At 41.0% G+C, this 24260-nt stretch overlaps 1 protein-coding gene across 1 annotated transcript in view; it reads right to left on the reverse strand.

Moving 5' to 3' along the window:
• Window positions 1-20624, reverse strand: part of LOC118213917 (NACHT, LRR and PYD domains-containing protein 12-like) — a 33296-nt gene extending 12672 nt beyond the window's left edge. The window contains exons 1-8 of the mRNA XM_035393150.1: window positions 20498-20624; window positions 8303-8413; window positions 7649-7759; window positions 7057-7167; window positions 6639-6749; window positions 5395-5505; window positions 4755-4806; window positions 2349-2688 (exon numbers count right to left, since the gene is read on the reverse strand). Coding sequence (XP_035249041.1) covers window positions 2349-2688; window positions 4755-4806; window positions 5395-5505; window positions 6639-6749; window positions 7057-7167; window positions 7649-7759; window positions 8303-8413; window positions 20498-20613 — 1063 coding nt within the window. The 5' untranslated portion in view covers window positions 20614-20624. The remainder of the gene's footprint in view (window positions 1-2348; window positions 2689-4754; window positions 4807-5394; window positions 5506-6638; window positions 6750-7056; window positions 7168-7648; window positions 7760-8302; window positions 8414-20497) is intronic.
• Between the last annotated feature and the right edge of the window lie 3636 nt (window positions 20625-24260).

Consider the following 24260-nt stretch of genomic DNA (forward strand, 5'->3'; position numbering starts at 1 on the left):
AGGTCACAATATTTTATCCCAGGTTCAGAGGTCACAGTATTTTATCCCAGGTTCAGAGGTCACAATATTTTATCCCAGGTTCAGAGGTCACAGTATTTTATCCCAGGTTCAGAGGTCACAGTATTTTATCCCAGGGTCAGAGGTCGCAGTATTTTATCCCAGGTTCAGAGGTCACAATATTTTATCCCAGGTTCAGAGGTCACAGTATTTTATCCCAGGTTCAGAGGTCACAATATTTTATCCCAGGTTCAGAGATCACAGTATTTTATCCCAGGTTCAGAGGTCACAATATTTTATCCCAGGTTCAGAGGTCACAGTATTTTATCCCAGGTTCAGAGGTCACAATATTTTATCCCAGGTTCAGAGGTCACAGTATTTTATCCCAGGTTCAGAGGTCGCAGTATTTTATCCCAGGTTCAGAGGTCGCAGTATTTTATCCCAGGTTCAGAGGTCGCAGTATTTTATCCCAGGTTCAGAGGTCGCAGTATTTTATCCCAGGTTCAGAGGTCGCAGTATTTTATCCCAGGTTCAGAGGTCACATTAACGTTCGGTTTCTGCATTTTTTACACAGATAAAGGAGCCACAGTGCAGGAGAACAAATACACTGCGTTCTATAAACACAAATACTGGTCTGACTTTTGTGCTGTTTATTGATCATAATATTTACACAGCCAATGGTAGCATTGTGAGATTCAAAGAGAAAGCACTTTGGGTGAAAAGTTGAAAACAAGATATTACTCTCTCGTTAGATTTGTTAAGATAATGCATTTGATTTGCTTTCTGCGTGCATCATCATCGTTCTGTGGCCAATTAAAACTGTGTGACATCAAAAATAAATAAATGGTACTGTGCACAGTAAAAAAGGCTAGTAGTACTGCCGTATTGTCATCTGTATAAAGAAGTGCATTCCAAATTAGTTTGTGATACTGTACAAAGTATCAGAACAGTCCTCTACAACAAGCCGTCAATGGTAAACTAGAATTGTACAGCTACATTTTTCATGGCCATCGTGGCAATATTACTACAATGTAGTCACTAAAATTGCTGTCTGATACATGGGGGGACTCTTAAGGATTTCCACTAGCCCAGATGAAATGTTATTATCCCTGTTTTTAAATTCATAACATGTTTACTATTAAATCCCTTCATATTCAAAACATGCACATTCATTCTTGTGCTATGACCTGTAAAATTTCCATCAATAATACTACTCATAGAATAACAAAATGTCTTCATACAGTAAAGATCAAGGCTACATTGAGAAAACAATGAAATCTCGAGTGAAAGTGTTCGCCAAACAAGTTTAAAAGCGGCAAAGGGAAATAGGCTACAAGAGGCAGCATATGCAAAAAAATGTTTGATTTATTTGTATTAAAAATTCATACCTAGAATTAGCTCCAAGGAGCGCTGGAGCGGGGCCTAGCACATGCGGAAAAAAATGTATTCCAAAAAACTAGATAGTCGGCCCCTACACTTTTTCACAGGCCAGCCCAATAATTTGTTTCTGCCTACCCCATTGTAGCTTGCACATGAGTAAATAAAACAGAAATCGCTTCTAGGGTTATCTATTATTTTTTCTATTATCATATAGTCTGTGTGGCAGAAATACATTTTGATCAGAATGCCAAAACATAATTTTTAGCTTATTTCATCTTGCTTCTGTTAATAAAATTATGAACAACAAATATTTCTTTTTGGCATTTAGCACGACCAATGCAGATTTTTCCCAACTGAACTTGTGGATCTCCTGCTTGATGTCAGGAGGAGAGGGTAGATATTTATGCTATTTTCCACACACTGCAGATGCAGCAAAAATTATGTGCTACCCACGTAGTCAGAGGATAAAAAGGTCGTCATATTCTCAGTTTGCGCATCTGCAGGCACACAAGTAGGACTTGAACACCCCGTTGCAGGGTCATGCTTTTGCTTTTGGAACGAGCTTCTTTACAGCGTGAGACACCCGGAGGCCCTCATAATATAATACTTTTACACTGATTGCTGAGTTTGATTCCTGGATACAAACTCAGGGCAGACTGTCTGATGGGACAGTGGTCTAGTTATTGGTATTTGAGCACAAGATTCTGCCTTTAAACCCCCCTCAAGGACATTTAATCTTGTTCATTTGCATTTGCATTGTAATCCCTGCTTGAGGCAATATGTTAATAAATGTAAATGTTAAATAAATAAAAGTTATTTTTGGCCTTTTATTTACAGTATGTAATATTGTCAATGTACAACAGTATTATGAAAGTGTAGATGCTCTAAATAAGAACATTGATCACTGTTAGATTTGCTATCTAAACTCATTTCAAAATTCTAATTGACACACAGTATCAATGAGTGCTCACCTCTTTCCAATGAATCAGCGAGATCCTTCTGCTTCATGTTCCTCAGGATGTGGAGTGTGATCTTCAGAGACCCCTCACTGCCACAGGTCTCCACCAACTTCTCAACTATACACACAACCTCAGGATCCTCCTGCTCTCTCTCAGTGCATTCTGAGTAATCATCAACTTCATGACTGTCGAACAATTCATTAATAAACTTCATAATCTTAGCCAGCCAAGTAGGATCTTCAGGCAGGCTCTGACCTTCAAGACAGCATTCTGGGCAATCTTGACTCAGATGGCTCAGAAACAGTTTCAACTTCTCAACCTTCTTCAGCTTCATCAAAGTGCGCAGGAGAGACTGAAATAAACACACAACGTATCAGTGTGAAATAAACACATGAAGAGGTGTGATGTCTCAGTGTGAAACAAACACATGAAGTGTGCTGTATCAGTGTGAAATAAAAACAAAAAGAGGTGTGTTGTATCAGTGTGAAATAAACACAGGAAGAGGTGTGCTGTATCAGTGTGGAATAAACACATGAAGAGGTGTGCTGTATCAGTGTGGAATAAACACATGAAGTGGTGTGCTGTATCAGTGTGAAATAAACACATGAGGAGGTGTGCTGTATCAGTGTGGAATAAACACATGAAGAGGTGTGCTGTATCAGAGTGAAATAAACACATGAAGAGGTGTGCTGTATCAGTGTGGAATAAACACATGAAGAGGTGTGCTGTACCAGTGTGAGAAACACATGAAGAGATGTGCTGTATCAGTGTGAACTAAACACATGAAGAGGTGTGCTGTATCAGTGTGAAATAAACACATGAAGAGGTGTGCTGTATCAAAATAATAAATGAATATATGACAAATAAATGGGCCATAATACAAGTGAACCGTAACAAATGTCTGTTCGTAAATGTGAATGTACCATGATGTGAGGGAAATGTCCCCATGGGGATAAAGAAGTTTGTATGTATGTACAATATGTATTTTACATGCAGTATGTATTGTAAGTAGCAAGAACTGGTACATTTAGCAAAATGAAGTTGACAAGCAAGTATAAACATATGTTTTCTGGAGGAATATGCTTCCTGTAGGTATTCACCAGCAGTTATGTACATTCATTTAAATGTCTTGCATGAGGCAATTAGAGGTATTCGACACTTTGACGTGACACAAAGTTTAAATGAAATGGTAAGATTAAAATGGTAAGATTAAAAAACACAGGGCCAAGTGTAGATGGTATGTCATAATGCAGTCTATATGTTTGGTGAAAGACAGGGATGATGTGGTGCAAAAGCAATAGTTGAGAAGTAATAGACAATTATTAGTGAGCATATGAGCATGTGTAAGACATGAAGAATTTGCTTCAGTTGGGACTTGAGCCTGTGACTCAATGATCCATAGATCGCGACATTTACCACTGAGCCACAAACTGATTTGCTGTTCAGACAGGAAATTTTATTGGGTAAAAAGATATGTCCATTTTGCGTGTGTATGTGAGATTTTAATTTGCTTTTGCTGGTGTAGGTGAAGGATTGGCTAGTGTCTGTAAAATGTCCAAAGGGGAGACATATTCTTTGTGGGTGTGGCAGTTGGTCCACCTGAGAGGCGGATTGGTCTCGGCTGCGCCGGCTGGTGGAGAGAGCACACGCACGCGTTGGCAAATCAGCCCAGGTGCTTAAAGGTGTGCTGCTCTCCACAGTTTGGGGCAGAGACCGGGAGCTCACACCGAGAGTGCAATTGTGAGTTTCGTTTTGTTTTATTTTAAGCACGAAAGCCAAGAAGGAAGTAATCCTCAGCTGGGATGCTGGAGGAGCTGGACCTGGCTGGGAAGGCGGGTCAGCTACGGGCGGGGCACGGGAAAGTGGTCACGCCGTTTTACTTTCTTTTGTCTTTGTTATTTAAGCTTGTGACCCGTGAGGGGGAAGGGTGAAGTGGTCCGTTAATTTGATTTCGTGTTCGTGTGTGTGAGCTCTCTCTCTCCATGCGACAGAAAAAGTGTTCCCCGGTACTGTCACATTCTCCCTGCCCAGGGTGTCACACTTGGCGTGTGACAGTGGGCTATGAGCATTGATGGATGAAAGAAGAAGAAGAAAATGCGAAGTTTGGGCCTTTATTGTGTGGACATGAGAAGTTGTTTATCAATTCTGTCTGTTGAAATGGGGTCAGAAAGGTACAGAAATAAATGCATTAAGGGCTGAGAGTCTGGCTGTTGTGGTTATTTCTGTGGGGAACCCAGAAAAGTGCCAAACTCTCAGTGCTGTATAGGTATGGGGCATGCCCCACTAAGGAGTAACTTGGCAGGATGACATACCTGCCATCCCAATATGTATTATACACACTCCAATGGAATGTACTGTATGAAAAAAACATAAAGCTTTAAAAATAAATTTGAAAAGAAAAAAAGACGGATCACACACCTGTTTAAGGGGACATAACATCTCTGAGCGGGATTCGAGTGGCCACTGTATCCTATGAAAAAAAACAACATCCAGTTAAACTCATCCCCTTACTGCAGCTCTAACTCACAGCACATGGAGACAGAGCTTCCAGTTAAACTCATCCTCTTACTGCAGCTCTAATTCACAGCACATGGAGACAGAGCTTCCAGTTAAACTCATCCCCTTACTGCAGCTCTCACTCACAGCACATGGAGACAGAGCTTCCAGTTAAACTGTTCCTCTTACTGCAGCTCTAACTCACAGCAAATGGAGACAGAGCTTCCAGTTAAACTCATCCTCTTACTGCAGCTCTAACTCACAGCACATGGAGACAGAGCTTCCAGTTAAACTCATCCTCTTACTGCAGCTGTAACTCACAGCACGTGGAGACGGAGCACCCACTTAAACACATCCTCTTACTGCAGCTCAGACTCACTGCACATGTGAATATGATGCAATACACCTCACCTACACATGAATGTCATATAATATACCCACCTATATGCGACTGCAATAATACATTTACTGACACCTGTGTGTCTTAATAAAAACTGCCTACATGGTGAAGAACACTGAAGAACAAATAAACAGTGGAGTCAATTTGAATCTGTTTAATTACCTCTGATCACCAGTGACGTCTCCTCTGAAAAAGATTGGTTTATCCATTGAATGATGGCTCTTCATAGACAGACCGTTGGGTGCAGGTGACCCAGCTGTTTCTACCTGGACCCTTTGAACAAAACATGAAGACAGAGCTTCCAGTTAAACTCATCCTCTTACTACAGCTCTAACTCACAGCACATGGAGACAGAGCATCCAATTAAACTCATCCTCGTACTGCAGCTCTAACTCACAGCACATGGAGACAGAGCATCCAGTTAAACTCATCCTCTTACTGCAGCTCTAACTCACAGCACATGGAGACAGAGCATCCAGTTAAACTCATCGTCTTACTGCAGCTCTAACTCTCAGCACATGGACACAGAGCTTCCAGTTAAACTCATCCTCTTACTGCAGCTCTAACTCACAGCACATGGAGACAGAGCTTCCAGTTAAACTCATCCATTAAATGCAGCTCTAACTCACAGCACATGGAGACAGAGCATCCAATTAAACTCATCCTCGTACTGCAGCTCTAACTCACAGCACATGGAGACAGAGCTTCCAGTTAAACTCATCCATTAAATGCAGCTCTAACTCACAGCACATGGAGACAGAGCATCCAGTTAAACTCATCCTCTTTCTGCAGCTCTAACGTACAGCACTTGGAGACAGAGTTTCCAGTTAAACTGATCTTCTTACTGCAGATCTAACTCACAGCACTTGGAGACAGCTTCCAGTTAAACTCATCCTCTTACTGCTGATCTAACTTTTGCAAATACACCCTGGGATAAATGCCAGAGAGAAGAGTAGCAAAAGAGGAGAGAGTGGGAAGAAGTGTAAAGCCTCTGGAGCAGTTTTTATGTTAAGGGCCTTGCTCAAGAGCCCAATGAGAGTTTTTTTATTTTGTGTACAGACCCAACTTAATCTCTCCAGATATAAGTCAGCATCTCTACATCTCCATCACAGGCTCAAACCAGCAACTGTACAGTTGCCAGGAGGACACCCTACCACTATCTACACCTTCCAGATAGCAAGTGACTCCGGGCTGGATCTGCACTGATTCTGGCCTTAAGTCAGCAGTGTAGTGCCGAAATCGGTGCAGGTCCAGGCTGAAGTCGTTTGCCATCTGGGCTGAATACGACATAATACACCCACCTTCAAGTGAATGTAACACGGGGCACCCAACCTAGCCCTCAAAGTTGTCAGTGAAATTTAGGTTTAATTAAACAGTGAAGTGTCAAAATGAACCTGTTCATTTACCTTGAATCACCTGGTAACTCTCCTCTGAAGTTGAGTACCTTATCCATTGACTCTCCACTCCTCATAGACAGACAGCTGGGAACAGGTGACCCTGCTCTTTCTACCTGGACCCTGTGAACAAAACATGGAAACAGAGCTTCCAGTAAAACTCATCCTCTTACTGCAGCTCTAACTCACAGCATATGGAGACAGAGCATCCAGTTAAACTCATCCTCTTACTGCAGCTCAGACTCACTGCACATGTGAATATGATGCAATACACCTCACCTACACATGAATGTCATATAATATACCCACCTATATGCGACTGCAATAATACATTTACTGACACCTGTGTGTCTTAATAAAAACTGCCTACATGGTGAAGAACACTGAAGAACAAATAAACAGTGGAGTCAATTTGAATCTGTTTAATTACCTCTGATCACCAGTGACGTCTCCTCTGAAAAAGATTGGTTTATCCATTGAATGATGGCTCTTCATAGACAGACCATTGGGTGCAGGTGACCCAGCTCTTTCTACCTGGACCCTTTGAACAAAACATGAAGACAGAGCTTCCAGTTAAACTCATCCTCTCACAACAGCTCTAACTCACAGCACATGGAGACAGAGCATCCAATTAAACTCATCCTCGTACTGCAGCTCTAACTCACAGCACATGGAGACAGAGCTTCCAGTTAAACTCATCCATTAAATGCAGCTCTAACTCACAGCACATGGAGACAGAGCATCCAGTTAAACTCATCCTCTTACTGCAGCTCTAACTCACAGCATATGGAGACAGAGCATCCAGTTAAACTCATCCTCTTACTGCAGCTCAGACTCACTGCACATGTGAATATGATGCAATACACCTCACCTACACATGAATGTCATATAATATACCCACCTATATGCGACTGCAATAATACATTTACTGACACCTGTGTGTCTTAATAAAAACCGCCTACATGGTGAAGAACACTGAAGAACAAATAAACAGTGGAGTCAATTTGAATCTGTTTATTTACCTCTGATCACCAGTGACGTCTCCTCTGAAAAAGATTGGTTTATCCATTGAATGATGGCTGTTCATAGACAGACAGCTGGGTACAGGTGACCCAGCTCTATCTACCTGGACCCTGTGAATAAAACATGAAGACAGAGCTTCCAGTTAAACTCATCCTCTTACTGTAGCTCTAACTCACAGCACATGGAGACAGAGCTTCCAGTTAATCTCATCCTCTTACTGTAGCTCTAACTCACAGCACATGGAAACACAGCTTCCAGTTAAACTCATCCTCTTACTACAGTTCTAACTCACAGCACATGGAGACAGAGCATCCAGTTAAACTCATCCTCTTACTGCAGCTCTAACGCACAGCACATGGAGACAGAGCTTCCAGTTAAATTCATCCTCTTACTGCAGCTCTAACTCACAGCATATGGAGACAGAGCATCCAGTTAAAGTCACCCTCTTACTGCAGCTCAGACTCACTGCACATGTGAACATGATGCAATACACCTCACATACACGTGAATGTGATATAATATACCCACCCATATGCGACTGTGAAATAATACAATTATTGACAACTGTGTGTGTGTTTTTAAAAACTGCCTACATAGTGAAGAACACTGAAGAACAAATAAATAGTGGAGTCAATTTGAATCTGTTTAATTACCTCTGATTGCCAGTGACTTCTCCTCTGAAAAGGACTGGTTTATCCATTGAATGATGGCTCTTCATAGACAGACAGCTCGGTACAGGTGACCCAGCTCTTTCTACCTGGACCCTGTGAATAAAACATGAAGACAGAGCTTCCAATTATACTCTTCCTCTTGCTGCAGCTCTAATTCATAGCACATGGAGACAGAGCATCCCGTTAAAATCATCCTCTTACTGCAGCTCTAACTCACAGCACATGGAGACAGAGCTTCCAGTTAAACCCATCCTCTTACTACAGTTCTAACTCACAGCACATGGAGACAGAGTTTCCAGTTAAACTCATCCTCTTACTGCAGCTCTAACTCACAGTACATGGAGGCAGAGCTTGCAGTTAATCTCATCCTCTTACTGTACCTCTAACTCACAGCACATGGAGACAGAGTTTCCAGTTAATCTCATCCTCTTACTGCAGCTCAAACTCACAGCACATAAAGACAGAACTTCCAGTTAAACTCATCCTCTTACTGCAGCTTTAACTCATATCACATTAAATATCTGATTCATGCATTTATACCTCTTCCTCTCAGTGCTGAGGGTTCCTCCTTCGGTCTCTGGCTCCTCTGAGAGACTCATTTTAGAATCAGCGCCCCCTATCTAAGGAGACAGGAACACATCAGACCAGACTGGACCACAAGTGGCTTCCAACCCAGATTAGCCTGTAAACACACAGCATGATCACACTCAGAACACTCACATGGACACACAGAGACACACACACACACAATACAGCGTAGTTTTGACTGGACGCAATGCAGAATTTAAATGGGCCATGAACATGTACTGTACAGACATCTCAAAAGGAGTGGTGTCACTCTTGAAACCAGAGCTCGGGAGCGCTTGTAAACAAAAACAGCACAGCGCACTAGAAACAGTGTGCCGAGGCTTGATTAGTTTCTGCCAAAAGCACGTGATCAATGACGTCCGAAGCTTAATTCCGTACACACAACCATGTGACCGCTTTGGTAACTGACTCGACGCAAAGCTTTAGCATAGGTTTCGGGGGTAGAGCAAGCAGTTCGTGTCAGTCGTGTGCTAGTGAGTCACAGTGACTGCTTTAAGAATCCGAGACATTGTGCGAGATGGAACCAGTCAGAAACAGAGAGCGGTCTGCAGTTTGGGAGCATTTTAAAATGATGTCAGCAACTAAGCTTTATCCTCCTGGGACCCAGGGGAAAATAGGTTCAAAATTACATTTTTTAATATATTTTTTGTGTTATAATATATATAGTAATAAAAATACAAATAAAATAAAAAACAATAAAAACAATCTGTTATGAATAATGCTATATAAGTGCAGTTTTACTTATTATGACAACAATTTTAAAAAATACACAGTAAATTTTCTTACTGCGGAAAGACCACCAGGTCCAATTACATGTAATCTCACATCCAAATTTATGACATTTAAAGACCATTATGTATTATAGACACAGAGACAATTAAGCTATCATGAAGGCTTGAAGATACAACTAGAAACGTCACGTCCTCCACAGAGGACAGACATGGATGTCTGTCTCAGAAGGATGAGAGAAAATTATTATATGAATACATACAACAATAACCTTTTATTTCAATGACCTGTTCAATCTTACATAAGCACCTCCTCTCCCCATTTAATAGTTATTACTCCAAAGTTTCAAGGCGGACACGACGCTGATGACTATCTTTTTTTTAAAGGAGTACCATGGTGGTTGAACGTGACACTTCCCAGTTGTCTTCAGGCAACAACAAAACAAATGTGCATAATTTTTTTATTCTTCAGTCATTTCAATGTACTTTAAAACGTATTTTTCTAAGCCTAAATTTCCCACGATAAAAATTCACCCGAACCGTCTGGGCGTGGTAATGAGAACTGTCAGTTAGCTATGATTGACAGACCGTGCCCCGTTACCATAGCTACCCCCATGATATGCGCTCTCTTTGGGAGACTGAATTTTCACAAGCTAGCTAGCTTAGTAGGGCTAGTATATCAAGTATCGGTAGATAGCTAAGGTAAGGACGTTGACTTATATCTAATGATAATTTTTGATATCTAGCTAGCCAAGTTAAGATAAAAGCACAACTATAACGTCCTCATAAAAGCAAACTAGCAAGCTAACGTTATCGATAACATTGCCTTATGAAAGCAAACCTCCTAGCTAGCTAACGTTAGCTAGCTAGCTAAATGAATATAACCAGAAATAATCTAAAGGCACTCTAATTTAAGTGAACCTAACGTTAGTCAAATATTTGCATTGTCTGAACAGCAGGACGGTGTGTCCTGTCAGATTTCTTTACGGGGCGTGGAAATGGGAGTGGTTACTGTATTAATGACGTAGCAAAATGACAACTTTCTCAACCGGTTGAAAATAGGACGATGAATTTAAAACGCATATTTCTCCAAGAATACAGAACGGACATATTTAATACTTTGCTCATTGTGTTTCTTCAATGCCTCTTGTGAAAATAGCACATAAACCCGAGAAAGTGTGAAAATCACCATGGTACTCCTTTAAGTCTTGGTTTTAGGTCAGAATGGTCTCACGGCATGCATGCTGTCCCTGCTGGCTAGCTAGCTAGCTAGCAGACTATTGAATTGTCTTCAAAAGAGCGGCTAGGCTACTATAAACGCAATCGTTCACAAAAATACGGATGAAAATATGCGTCCCGTAGCCATGAGTTAAATGCGCAACGAATATTCTATAGTCCAAATAAGGGACGATTCCGATTTGCGGGAAGCGTAACTAGAAATGTGATTCAACGTTGCCATTATTGTGAAATTGTACCTTAAAAAGGGGAGGGGATGAAACAACAATTCAAAAGCGAAAGAATAATGTTGCTGTTTAAACTGCGTTAGAATGCCAACGAGTGCAATACCAACAACCACAAAGGGGAGAAAAACATTTGCCCACCACATAGGCTACGCAGGCAACTTCCTGGACCCTACTCAAATGAATGAGACTCACACTAAAAACCGTGGTCTACGGATAATGCCAAATAGTCTACAATTAAATCGCAATCACTCAAACATGTAATCCTTATAATTGAGAGTTGTAACGTTACAATTCACGGTATACTGTATGTGAGAAGGCAAACCGGATCCTGAACCGGCAGCCATGGAATTTAGTAGGCTAAATTCATGCACTTTTTTGTTAAATAGCGAAATTATCGTACATTTGGGCACTTTTTGGCATTACTGATCGTACAGAGGGTAAACGTATAGTACAAATGCGATCATTATCGTACACCTGGCAACGCTGCACGACGGGCTGTCCCGTTATTGGAAAGCCCTCTGAAACGGGTTTTGAATGCCAGCAGGCTTTATGATAGTGTGACGTCCGGGGGCTGTACAAGCAAGCTGCGCCGGCAGCTCCCGGAATGCACGGCGCGCGAACTTTTGTAAACAGTTCGTGTGGGACATAAAATTGTAAATACTGTAAAAAGCGATCTATCGTGTGTAAATATGTGTTCTTGTGCTATCCGAATTATGTTTGCTGCTTTTAGTTTAGTTTTATATATGTTAGCTTGCAGCGGTGCTGTGTAGGGGGGCTTCTCTGCTGTTCGCTGTGGCGAAGTGCGAATCTAAGGATTGTCTTACTTCCCGTTTTCTTCTTCAATACAGTTTCATTGAGTTTCGAACTGGCTACGAGCAGCTTCCTGATGAAGCATTGTTTCGCTACAATAGCTTCGGCCTCACTGGTTACCTAGCCTGTATTAAGTCTTTTATTGAATCTCTTTTAACCTTTAATATTATCTGCTGGTTTGGTAATCGTAAGTGCAAGAGTAGACTGGCCAACATTGTAAAATTAGCTGGCAGGATCATCTAATACAGTTGACCCCTCCCAGCTCCATCAGATGGGATCTATAAGGCCGAGTCCATTCTGAGGGATTCCCAGCATCCCCTGTTCAATCAGTTTGTATTATCTTCCCTCAAAGCGCAGATATACACTGATCAGCCACAACATTAAAACCACCTACCTAATATTGTGTAGGTCCCCTTGCCGCCAAAACAGCTCTGATCCGTCTCCAACTCTGAAGGTGTCCTCTGTATCTGATGTTTTGTATCTACTGTAAATTTGTATCTGATTGTGTTACTTTATTGTCTTTTATGCTGCAACAGTGCAAACCCCCCCCCCCCCCCCCCGGGGATCAATAAAGTGCCTACTACGACTACTTATTACATTATTTGTTTTTATTACATAAAAAATTTGAAATGGATTACTGGGGAGTTATTGGGAGTTATTACACTATTGGTAGTTTATTACATTATTAGTTGCTACAGGGCTATACAAAGCCAGGATATTGTTAGAGGGTGAATTATTTACACATGATTTAAAAAACTCTCGACAGGTCAGATCAGTTTTGGCGGCACGAGGGGGACCTACGCAATATAAGGCAGGTGGTTTTAATGTTGTGGCTGATCGGTGTAGGCTCAGGATTAAACACTCTTTTATCCCAAGTGTCACTGCCTTTCTTAATAAGTTATAGTGATACGTTTTGCAATGATTTGAATGTTTATCTGTTGTCATAAATATAGTTATTGCTATTTATTATATACTATGCTGCAGTACAAACTGCCCCATTGGGACAATAAAGACTCTAACTAACACCAAACCTATATCCTTTGTGTTATATACTGGCACATTTATTTGGAATACCCCCTCATTAATGCAAATAGGCTACTCCTAACTGCACATTATGTGGCTGTAACTCAATATAGACATTACATTACATTACAGGCATTTCGCAAACTCTCCTATCCAGAGCGATTTACACAACTTTTTTTTTTGTCGAATATTTTTTTACATTACATCCATACAGCTGGATATAGACTGAAGTAATGCAGGTTAGGTACCTTGCTCAAGGGTACTACAGCAGTGTCCTACCTGGGACTCGAACCTGTGACCTATAGGTTACAAGGCCAGCTCCTTACCTATTATAATGGGCAAGATGTGTGATCTAAGCAACTTTGACTGTGCCAGATGGATGGTGCCAGATGTGGTGGTTCCAGCATCACAGAAACAGCTGCCCTCCTGGGATTTTCATGCACTACAGTCTCTAGAGTTTACAGAGAATGGTGTGATAAACAAAACACATTGTTAATGAGAGATCAGAGGAGAATGGGCAGACTAGTTCAAGCTAACAGAAAGGCCACAAATGAAATAATAGCTATGCTTGGCCAAAGAGCTCTATTGTCATCTCTCAGGACCACAGTAGATGAGACAAAGGAGACAATTTAGATTCTTGAAACTGTCGATTACTCCCAGTAAAATCATTTTTCCTGAAGCCATTCCAAATAGCCTTTTGGCATGGAGGTAGCATCTAATTTTGTAGCATCTAATGTAGCAATTAATAGAAACTTGGTGACCCCCCTATGCAACCAAGTTCTGTAATTCTCCAACTGTGGCCACTGGATATTTCTTTGCTCCCTGAACCATGCTTTGCTCCATTACTAGCGCCATTAGAATTAAAAGATGACATTTTCATTCAGTGCAAACAGCTGCAGTTTATTTGTAATAACATGTTTACTCAATGGATAATCAACTGACTTTCCAACTTGATGAATACATCAACATAATTATGAACAATGATTTGTCAAAAAAGGCCTTTAAAATACAGCCAGTTATAATGAAATATAATGACCAAGCACAAAATATCATCAGCAGACATGGTATCAGTGACCTGTAACCAAAAGAATACATACTGGCCTGTAACTGTATGATTGTACATAGTGTATCTGTGGCTAATATTTGATGTTACAGTGGATAGAGTAACACGTGTGAAATCAGATCCCATGATCAGATTCAATAAGAAATAATACATGGATAAGCCATTTATGATTCAGTGGCCCTTAAATCTTTGTGGTATGAGGACTATGTAGTGTAAAAGACACACATTTACAGTGCACAGTGTAAAACATGCATACACCTATATGGACAATTGGGGGTATGCATTTATGGACCACTTTATTTGTCAATCATTTCTTGTATTCTGAATCTGATCACAGAAATCTAATTTCAATGACAAATATTGTGGTCACTGTGACCATGTACTCCAAATGAAGAAAGAACTACTATTTCTGTCTACAGATTTTAAAAAGCCAACACTGAATTTTACAGAACATAGAAGGTCCCTTAAGAATAATAAACATCAGTGCCCCAGTTCTTGCTGAAACCATGCAACCATTTATGATGTCTGCAACAATGACAATTTGATGACACTCATAAAGCAACAGTAATACACTAAAAGCCCTTAAATCATTGTGACAAGGGAGGGGGGTGTATTTATAGACCATTTTATTTGTCTAAGATTTCTTGTATCTGAATCTGATCACAGAAATCTTATTTCAATAATGTATATTGTGGTCACTGTGACCATATACTCCTAATAAAGAAAGAATTACATAATTCTGTCTGCAGACGTTAAAAAGCCAACACTGAATCTATAATTGTACACAACATAAAGGGTCCCTTCAGAATAAGAAACATCAGTGTCCATGTTCTTGCTCACAAGTGAAAACATGCAACCATTTATGATGTCTGCAATAATGACAATTTGATTAAACTCTTAGTGCAGCAGTAACGCTCAAAAAGCCAAACTTCATACCGATGCCCGTGACACTTTGACTAGAGAAAGCTCCTGTAATCCATCTAGTGACAAGCTATTACAAGGCTAGCTCTCAGAACTCTGCAAAATGATTATTGTTGCTTAATGTACTTACAGATTCTATTATGTTTGCCACAGCCCAAACATGAGATTACAGTTTGAACCAGCAAGCGCCCATGAGATGACAGTTTAGTGTGAAACTGAACTTCCACTACCATCTAGTGGCTATTTAGAGGAACTACAATATTATTTTTACAACAGTCTTTTCTAGAACTCCACAGGTGTTCTTATGTCTTAATAATTGCAGTAGATGTGACTGTAAACTAAAATGTTTTGCAAATAATTAAATGTTTTATTTATCAGAAAAACAGCTTTCATGTCTATATGAGTGCACATAGTGAATCATTGCACATTCTTTCACTGCTCCGCCTCAGTTCCTGTAGATTCAGTGGGAAACCTGCAGTGATTAATGCACTTCAGACTGTGCTCTGCAGTGTACAGCTGCTTGGCAGCTGAAGGTAGTGAAGGGAAGTGTATGTTTCTGTATTTCTGTATCCACTCATGGCCACTTCTGCCTAGGCCTGCAGCCTTGTCCCAGTCTCCACATTCCCAGTTACCGTGGCGATGAGGGAAAAGAGTGATGGAGAGCTACGAGGAGGATGGAATGCAGGTCAGGGCCATCCCGAGTGCACTCCTGAGTGGACCCAAAAAGCTCTGGCACCCACTATGGGGATATACCGCCCCATCCCAGGCACTATACTGTGTTGTTGTGTTGTGTGCTGAGGCCTAATTACTGAGATAACAAACGTGTCTGACCACAGACAAAGACTCCATGCCTGTGAGATGTGACCTTATGAGGTGTGATGCTTCGAAACTACAATCAAGACTGAGACAACTTAGTGAGTTTTTGGAGAATGTATCTGCATGCTGTGTAGTGGGCATTGTCCTGGTGCATATTGTACTAAAGTCTGTTACAGTGGGAAATCATCTGGCCTGATTATTTCCTGTCTATCGTAATGTACAAATTGAATGGTTCTTAATAATGCAGAGATGATTTGGCATTCTGTATGGTACTTCGCATTTCTTATGGATGCTGATAAGTTGTAATTTAATTGAATTCCTCTGCATGCTGTGTAGTGTGAATCTCACTGGTGTATATTGTGATCTCATGAAAAACATGTTGTCAACATACAAAAATGCCAAGTTACTCACACATGCAAAGCACTGTCTATAAGTCATTCATTAAAACTGGCAAAATCTAGGCCTGCCATTAAAAGTATTGAGATCAAAATGATGCCAAGTTACTGGACTACAAACAATATAGGCTATCTTGCCTCACCAAAATTAAAGAAGCTGTATTCAAAAGCAATGTTTCCTAAACTGTTTCAAGTCACTCAAACAAAAGCCCCTTAGACACCCCTGGCATTTTCCTAATCATACCCCACACCTCCCCTGCCTCAATGACTTTCCTGGCCACTGCTCTTGCCCTCTGATACTCTAGCACACAGTCTGGAGGAAGGTTCCTGTGCAGGACCCAGAGTGCATGGCTGTGTGCTCAAACAGTCTTAGAACATTTTGGTGACCACCACAGCACCACCTTCCTCATCCTTCCCCCTTCAGACCAAGGGACAGCAGCTGACAAGGCAGCTAACAGAACTTCAGATGATGCAGTTACTGAATCATCTATATCACAATCTACCTGGATCTGTGCTGCTCCAGTTTCACAGACCTGACTGAACACCTCCCAGTCTCCTTTTTCCCAGCGCCATCTACCCAGGGACACCCATTCCTCTCTAGATGCTTCTGTCCCTATTTTACACAGTATTGGATAACGGTCACTCCCTACAGCTGAATCCTCCCAGACCTCCATTCACACTCACCAGCCATAGAGCTGCAAGCTAAGGTACTGTAAGGTCCAACACTGATGACGTCCCCAAAATAACATTAGACTGTGTACCCCGCCCATCATTCAGGAAAACCAATACCAGGCTAACCATAAATTTGTCCATAACAGCACCATTTCTGTTAGTGAACCCGCTACCTCAAAGTGTATTATAGGAATTCTAATCTCCACTCCAAATCATCTTATTAGCCCTAAGCTGGAGTGTTCCCTCAAGGTAATGAAGGGACAGGTCCAAAGTCTGGTTATAAAAATTCACCACTACAGCACTATCCCCTGTACTCAACCACACCTCCTCCACCACTCATTCACTCTCAGCGCTTACAACCAGCTCTCTAAATGATAACCCATCCTTCACAAAGGTGCAGCACCCTCCCCCCTGACCAACTTGTCTGCCCCTCCGCACTGATCTATATCCTGATAGGACAAACAACAGGTGTGCTGTTAGCCAAGTTTCTTCAATGCAGAGAAGGTCAGACAACTCAGGCAACTCTTAAGCAAATTTTTTAAATCCCTGCCCATTGGCCGCCTAACACAAGTAGAGACGTTTAAAAAACACCAGTTGTAAACTAGACTGTCAATCACCACTTTGAGATGGACGTGCCATCGCTGGAGTCAACAACCCGGTCAAGTCCTCCACTGTCACTCCAGTTATCCCTAAATGCACACCCACAGCATTCACAGTGATCTTTGTGCGGCTATCAGTTTGGGCAGAAAAGTTAATTACATTAGCCAGAAAACCTAAAAACTGTCCCTTGCCAACCATCAAAGTACCAGGCTGTTTGTCTGGGACACCTGTGTGTACAGGCCTGTGTGTTCTCTTCACTGATCTCCCATCCTGCCTTGTTGAAGGTGCTGTGGAACCACACACCTGTCTGACTTCCCTCACAGCTTCAGCACGTGATACCTGACTGACAGCTTTGTACCTGTATCTCCTGCACCTGCTGTTGCATTACACATCCCCTAAAGGCTACGCTGTGCCCCCCCACCCCCACCCCACCCCCAATGATTACTGCAATTAGACCCAACCCCTCCCCCACGCTGAGTAGTCATGGTTCCCCCCACACCTGCAGCAGCACCTCTCTACACACTGAAGTCACATGACCTAACCTCTAACATCTGATGCACTGCAGTGGGGCTGGCACTAACGGCCTGACTGGGTGGTTGACGTAACCCATCTCCCCTCTCTCCGGCTAGTTTAGTCAGTCTCGTCAGGTTAGAATCATCACTGCTTATTTCTGACTGAAACCAATACTTTAAACTCCTCACCCTCCACTCTCCTAACTTTGGCACTGCTTTTGGGGCTATCCACGCCACTCTCGCTGAATGGCTTCCTCTTATTCCCCTGAACACTACTCCAAGAACTTCCACCTGCCTCTTCCTCAATTGACTCTCCCCGCAAACCTCACTATCCCCACTGTGTACCATTGCTTCAAGAAAAATAATTAAAGCAGGAGAGACGGCCAGCCAACGCTCATGCATTGGCGAATGAGGAAATGCCAGCGTGTGTTGCCTCTGCCAAACACCACTGCCGAGTTAGCTTTGCAACATGTCAAAAATACTAGGGAGAAAACGTGTAGGGAGTTTTTATGTGCATTAAAAAGGGTACCCCTCTGTTTTTAATTATTTTTCTGTTATCATTTAAAAGTCACTCTTAATTATTCTTGGAGTTGACAGCTAAAATGTCATAATAGTTCTATCCTGTAGAAGACACTCTGTATCAGCAGTGATAGGAAAAACTATGGTTCTGGTGACGATGCTGTCACAAAGACGCTTTACAATGGCTTTACCAGGCCTGAACCACCAAAAACAGTTTGTGCTGACTGTAATTGCAGCGGCAAAATTTGCTTTCAACTCAGGGGACGTTGATATTTTTGAAGGTTAGTTCATCTAGTTTTCACAGTTAAATGATATCCGTACATCAACCCTGAAGAATATTCAAATATCAAAATGTGTAAGAATGCACATCTGAAGCTGGATTCCTCCTGAGATTTCTTTTTTCTGGCCACCACAATGTTTTTTCTTCCTATCCGGGAGATTATCTTTACCTCACTGCTTGTTTTTGGGGGTTCATGCCTGGATATTGCCAAATGTTCCTTCTGTTACTCTTTAAAACATAAATATCATGAATGCGGGAGATTAAGTAGCTGGATGTGCATTGTAATAACAGAAATATGGTAGTATGCGAATATCAGGGTGTGTATCATAATAACAGAAATATGGTAGTGTGTGAACAGCAGGATGTGTATTATAATAACAGAAATGCTGTAGTGTGTGAATAGCAGGGTGTGTATCATAATAACACAAATACTGTAGTGTGTGAATAGCAGGGTGTGTATCATAATAACACAAATACTGTAGTGTGTGAATAGCAGGGTGTGTATCATAATAACACAAATACTGTAGTGTGAATAGCAGGGTGTGTATCATAATAACACAAATACTGTAGTGTGTGAATAGCAGGGTGTGTATCATAATAACACAAATACTGTAGTGTGAATAGCAGGGTGTGTGGGAGACAATCTTGTGGCGGCCAGGATCAAGGAATTTAGGCACTCATATAGTAAAATTATTTAATGAAATGTATGCCATTATTTCAACAATATATCATATTTAACAATGTTCAGCTGCAGAAAAAATAGCTGAACATTTAAAGGGATAGATTCTAAATGTTTTAGCAATGACAACAGAATAAACAGAATAGCCTATGACAGGGTGAACTGTCATAGCCTATTTCAAATGGAAAGAAAAACAGCTCATGTGAAGGGGCTACTAGGGCTCGCCTCTGTTAAATTTAGTTCCTCAGTTGAACGTTCATCCTGTGGAAACTGTCTCTGCTGTTGTCCCTGCAAGTATCAAAACGTGTCAGTTGCTCTGTGCCTTCAGTGGAACCATCGCCTGGCCTAACTAGGCAACAGGTAACCGAATGTGCAGCCTTCTTCTCTATGGAGAACTATAAAACTGTAACACTAATGCTGCATTGCTTGTGTAGCTCTGTATTACCAGGTTGACCTCAGTATCCTACTGTGCTTTAACTAAACCTGCTGTGTTAGCCAAATAGCATTAACACAAAAACTGTAACAGTAACATGCCACGTTCTGTACACTCTGCCCACATTTTACATTTCTACATTCCGCACAAATCCAAACTGCTTCATTATAGAGAGAACTAAATTCTGACTTTCCTTTTCACAAAGTGAAGACTGTTCACACAAGGCTCATCATGTCCAACAAAACTGTTTTTTCTATGTTATTCAGTGCAAAATCAGTGTCTGTTAGACAAAACTACTACTGTTTGACAAAAAAGTTTGGAATTTTATTCAATGTTACTGTTACAGGTGTCAAAATGTAGCCTTCTCTTTTAATCAAATGACTAGGGCTATGACTACCGCCATATATCACAAGGTAAAATTATCACAAAATATTTTTTTAAACTGAAGTAAAACATAATTCATTCAAATTATTTTTTAATTACTTTTGGTCCCAAATGAAAAATTTGAAAAAAAGAAGAAGCCAATTGCACCCAAACCGCCATTTTATTGTCAGTTTTCTGTTTTGCTGAACAAGGCGTGTTAATGTGATTATACTAGAAGATTCCCGTTCCTCCCCACACCTCTTCACCTTTAGTTCATATTCTCCCAATCCCACTCCACAACAGGCTACTTACTCTGTTCTTTTTTCAGTTTTATTCCTTCTTTTACTCCCTCTTCTTTCTCGTCCGTCTTTAAAATGGTGTTTGAGTTTGAAACACTCCCAGAATGGTACTTTTGGACTTTGGACCATCTCACACTTTCAGTATGCCCTGCCCATTCACTTCCTCATAATCAGTTACAGCCATTATTTAATATGCTACAGTTTGTGTTTACACTAAGTTATATATTAGCTCCAGTTCTTAACTGGCTGGTTTTGTTCATAGGTTTTGGTGTAGGGTTTGTTATTATGACGTCTGTAAATTTGTTATGTGCCATTTCCAGCCATTGACTGTTTGTTTTCTTTTTTAGACAGCCTGGAAGGTTATTTGTCATTTGCATGTTTGTCATCCTGGAGGCCAGGATCAAGGAATTGTGGCACTCATATAGTAAAATTATGGGATGAAGTTTATGCCATTATTTCAACAATGCATCATACTTAACAATGTTCAACTCCTGAAAAAAATGGCTAAACATTCAAAAAGACAAATTTTAAATGCTTAAGCAATGACAACAAAGTAAACAGAATAGCCTATGGTAGAGTGAGCTGGATGGCCTATGATGGATTGAACTGAATAGCCTATGATAGAGTGAGCCAAATAAACTATGACAGACTGAACTGAATAGCCTATGATAGAATGAGCTGAACAGCCTATGACAGAGTGAGCTGAACAGCCTATGATAGAGTGAGCTGAATAGCCTATGATAGAGTGAGCTGAATAACCTATGGTGGAGTGAGCTGAATAGCCTATGATAGTGTGAGCTGAATAACCTATGACAGAGTGAGCTGAATAGCCTATGATAGAGTGAGCTGAATAGCCTATGACAAAGCGAGCTGAATAGCCTATGATAGAGTGAGCTGAACAGCCTATGATAGAGTGAGCTGAATAGCCAATGATAGAGTGAGCTGAATAGCCTATGACAAAGCGAACTGAATAGCCTATGACAGAGTGAGCTGAACAGCCTATGACAGAGTGAGCTGAATAGCCTATGACGGAGTGAGATGAATAGCCTATGATAGAGAGAGCTGAATGACCTTCATTATAACACAAAAACTGTAACAGTAACATGCCACGTTCTGTACATTCTGCCCACATTTTACATTTCTACATTCCGCACAAATCCAAACTGCTTCATTATAGAGAGAACTAAATTCTGACTTTCCTTTTCACAAAGTGAAGACTGTCCACACAAGGCTCATCATGTCCAACAAAACTGTTTTTTCTATGTTATTCAGTGCAAAATCAGTGTCTGTTAGACAAAACTACTACTGTTTGACAAAAAAGTTTGGAATTTTATTCAATGTTACTGTTACAGGTGTCAAAATGTAGCCTTCTCTTTTAATCAAATGACTAGGGCTATGACTACCGCCATATCTCACAAGGTAAAATTATCACAAAATATTTTTTTTTAACTGAAGTAAAATATAATTCATTCAAATTATTTTTTAATTACTTTTGGTCTCAAATGAAAAATTTGAAAAAAAGAAAGCCTATTGCACCCAAACCGCCATTTTATTGTCAGTTTCCTGTTTTGCTGAACAAGGCGTGTTAATGTGATTATACTAGAAGATTCCCGTTCCTCCCCACACCTCTTCACCTTTAGTTTATATTCTCCCCATCCCACTCCACAACAGGCTACTTACTCCGTTCTTTTTTCAGTTTTATTCCTTCTTTTACTCCCTCTTCTTTCTCGCCCGTCCTTAAAATGGTGTTTGAGTTTGAAACACTCCCAGATTCATACTTTTAGACTTTGGACCATCTCACACTTTCATTATGCCCTGCCCATTCACTTCCTCATAATCAGTTACAGCCGTTATGTAATATGCTACAGTTTGTGTTTACACTAACTTATTTATTAGCTCCAGTTCTTAACTGACTGGTTTTGTTCATAGGTTTTGGTGTAGGGTTTGCTATTATGATGTCTGTACGTTTGTTATGTGCCATTTCCAGTCATTGACTGTTTGTTTTCTTTTTTAGACAGTCTGGAAGGTTATTTGTCATTTGCATATTTGTCATCCTGGAGGCCAGGATCAAGGAATTGCAGCACTCATATAGTAAAATTATGGGATGAAGTTTATGCCATTATTTCAACAATGCATCATACTTAACAATGTTCAACTGCTGAAAAAAATTGCTAAACATTCAAAAACAAATTTTAAATGCATAAGCAATGACAACAGAGTAAACAGAATAGCCTATGACAGAGTGAGCTGGATGGCCTATGATAGAGTGAGCTGAATAGCCTATGATAGAGTGAGCTGAATAGCCTATGACAGAGTGAGCTGAATAGCCTATGATAGAATGAGCCGAATAGCCTATGACAGAGTGAGCTGAATAGCCTATGACAAAGCGAGCTGAATAGCCTATGACAGAGTGAGCTGAATAGCCTATGACAGAGTGAGCTGAATAGCCTATGATAGTGAGCTGAATAGCCTATGACAGAGTGAACTGAATAGCCTATGATAGTGAGCTGAATAGCCTATGACAGAGTGAACTGAATAGCCTATGATAGAGTGAGCTGAATAGCCTATGATATAATGAGCCGAATAGCCTATGACAGAGTGAGCTGAATAGCCTATTGTTGTAGTCTGTATTTCCCGGTCACTTGTCTCCCCAGTACTGTCTCTGTGTCTGTGTTCCCTGAGCTGCTTCACTCCCCTGTACTTGTGTGATTTCACTATTCGGGTGGTTCCGGGTTTTCGTGGTTTCCCCCCTTCTTTCCAGTCTCGCTTTACTTTCTTCCTGCTGATTTCTAGTTTTACTAATTTCTACTAATCCCTACTAACTTATAGATTGTAAAGTACTAACCTCGCTAATATACTAACATGTGAATATTACTAATGGACTAACACACACTAGTTTTGGGTTTTTGATAGTTTAGATCACTATACTAATACATTAACCAGTCTCCCCTTTTCCATGCTGCGCTGTAGCTCCGCCCCTTTTCTTTCTAGCCTGCTCTAACGCTGAGTTCTGCAATTGCCTGCACCTGTCTCTTGCTCTAACTGCACCTCTCTCTCTCTGCACGTGTTTTACCTGCTAAACCCAGGCCGTCTGTTATCATTGTTGTCTATGTGATTCCAGTCCGCGTTTTGTCAGTCCCCTGTCATTTAATTAGTTATCCTAATGTTCTTCACCTGGATGTTGTTTGTTACTCCGCCCTCACTCACGTAACCCCTCCTTGATTGTTACCTTCCCCAGTGTATAAATGTCAGTCTTTTCCACCATGTCCCTGTCAGAACGTTGATCAAATTCATTGTGCCGATTATTTGTAAGCCTTTGTTTATTGAGATTCTTGCGACACCCCTTTGCCCGACTTCGAGTTTGCCTGCCCCTTTTGGTTTTGTTTGATCTGGTTCGACCTTCGCTTTTCTTTGACTTCTCTTTTGCCTGCCCCTTTGTACCTTCGCTATTTCTGATCTCCTGGTTTTTGACTTTTTGCCTGTCTTTTTACTTTTCTTTTGGAAACTCGATTCTGTACCGCACTCTCTCTGATCACCTGGCTTCGAACTTCGCACTGATTAAAGACAACGTTTTTTGGATTTCCCTGGTCTGCGTGTGGGTCCTTACACAGAACATCACAGTACGTTCTGACCAGGATGGACCCAGCGGACCCTGCCCAGGTACAATTTGTACTTGGGCAGCAGGGAGCCATGTTGGGACGCCACCAGTCCCACTTGGAGTCGGTCTCTCACCAGCTGCAGACCCTAACCTCCTGCGTGGCGGAGCTGATATCTGC

The sequence above is a fragment of the Anguilla anguilla genome, chromosome 15 (assembly GCF_013347855.1).
Source record: "Anguilla anguilla isolate fAngAng1 chromosome 15, fAngAng1.pri, whole genome shotgun sequence".
Taxonomy (NCBI): Eukaryota; Metazoa; Chordata; class Actinopteri; order Anguilliformes; family Anguillidae; genus Anguilla; species Anguilla anguilla.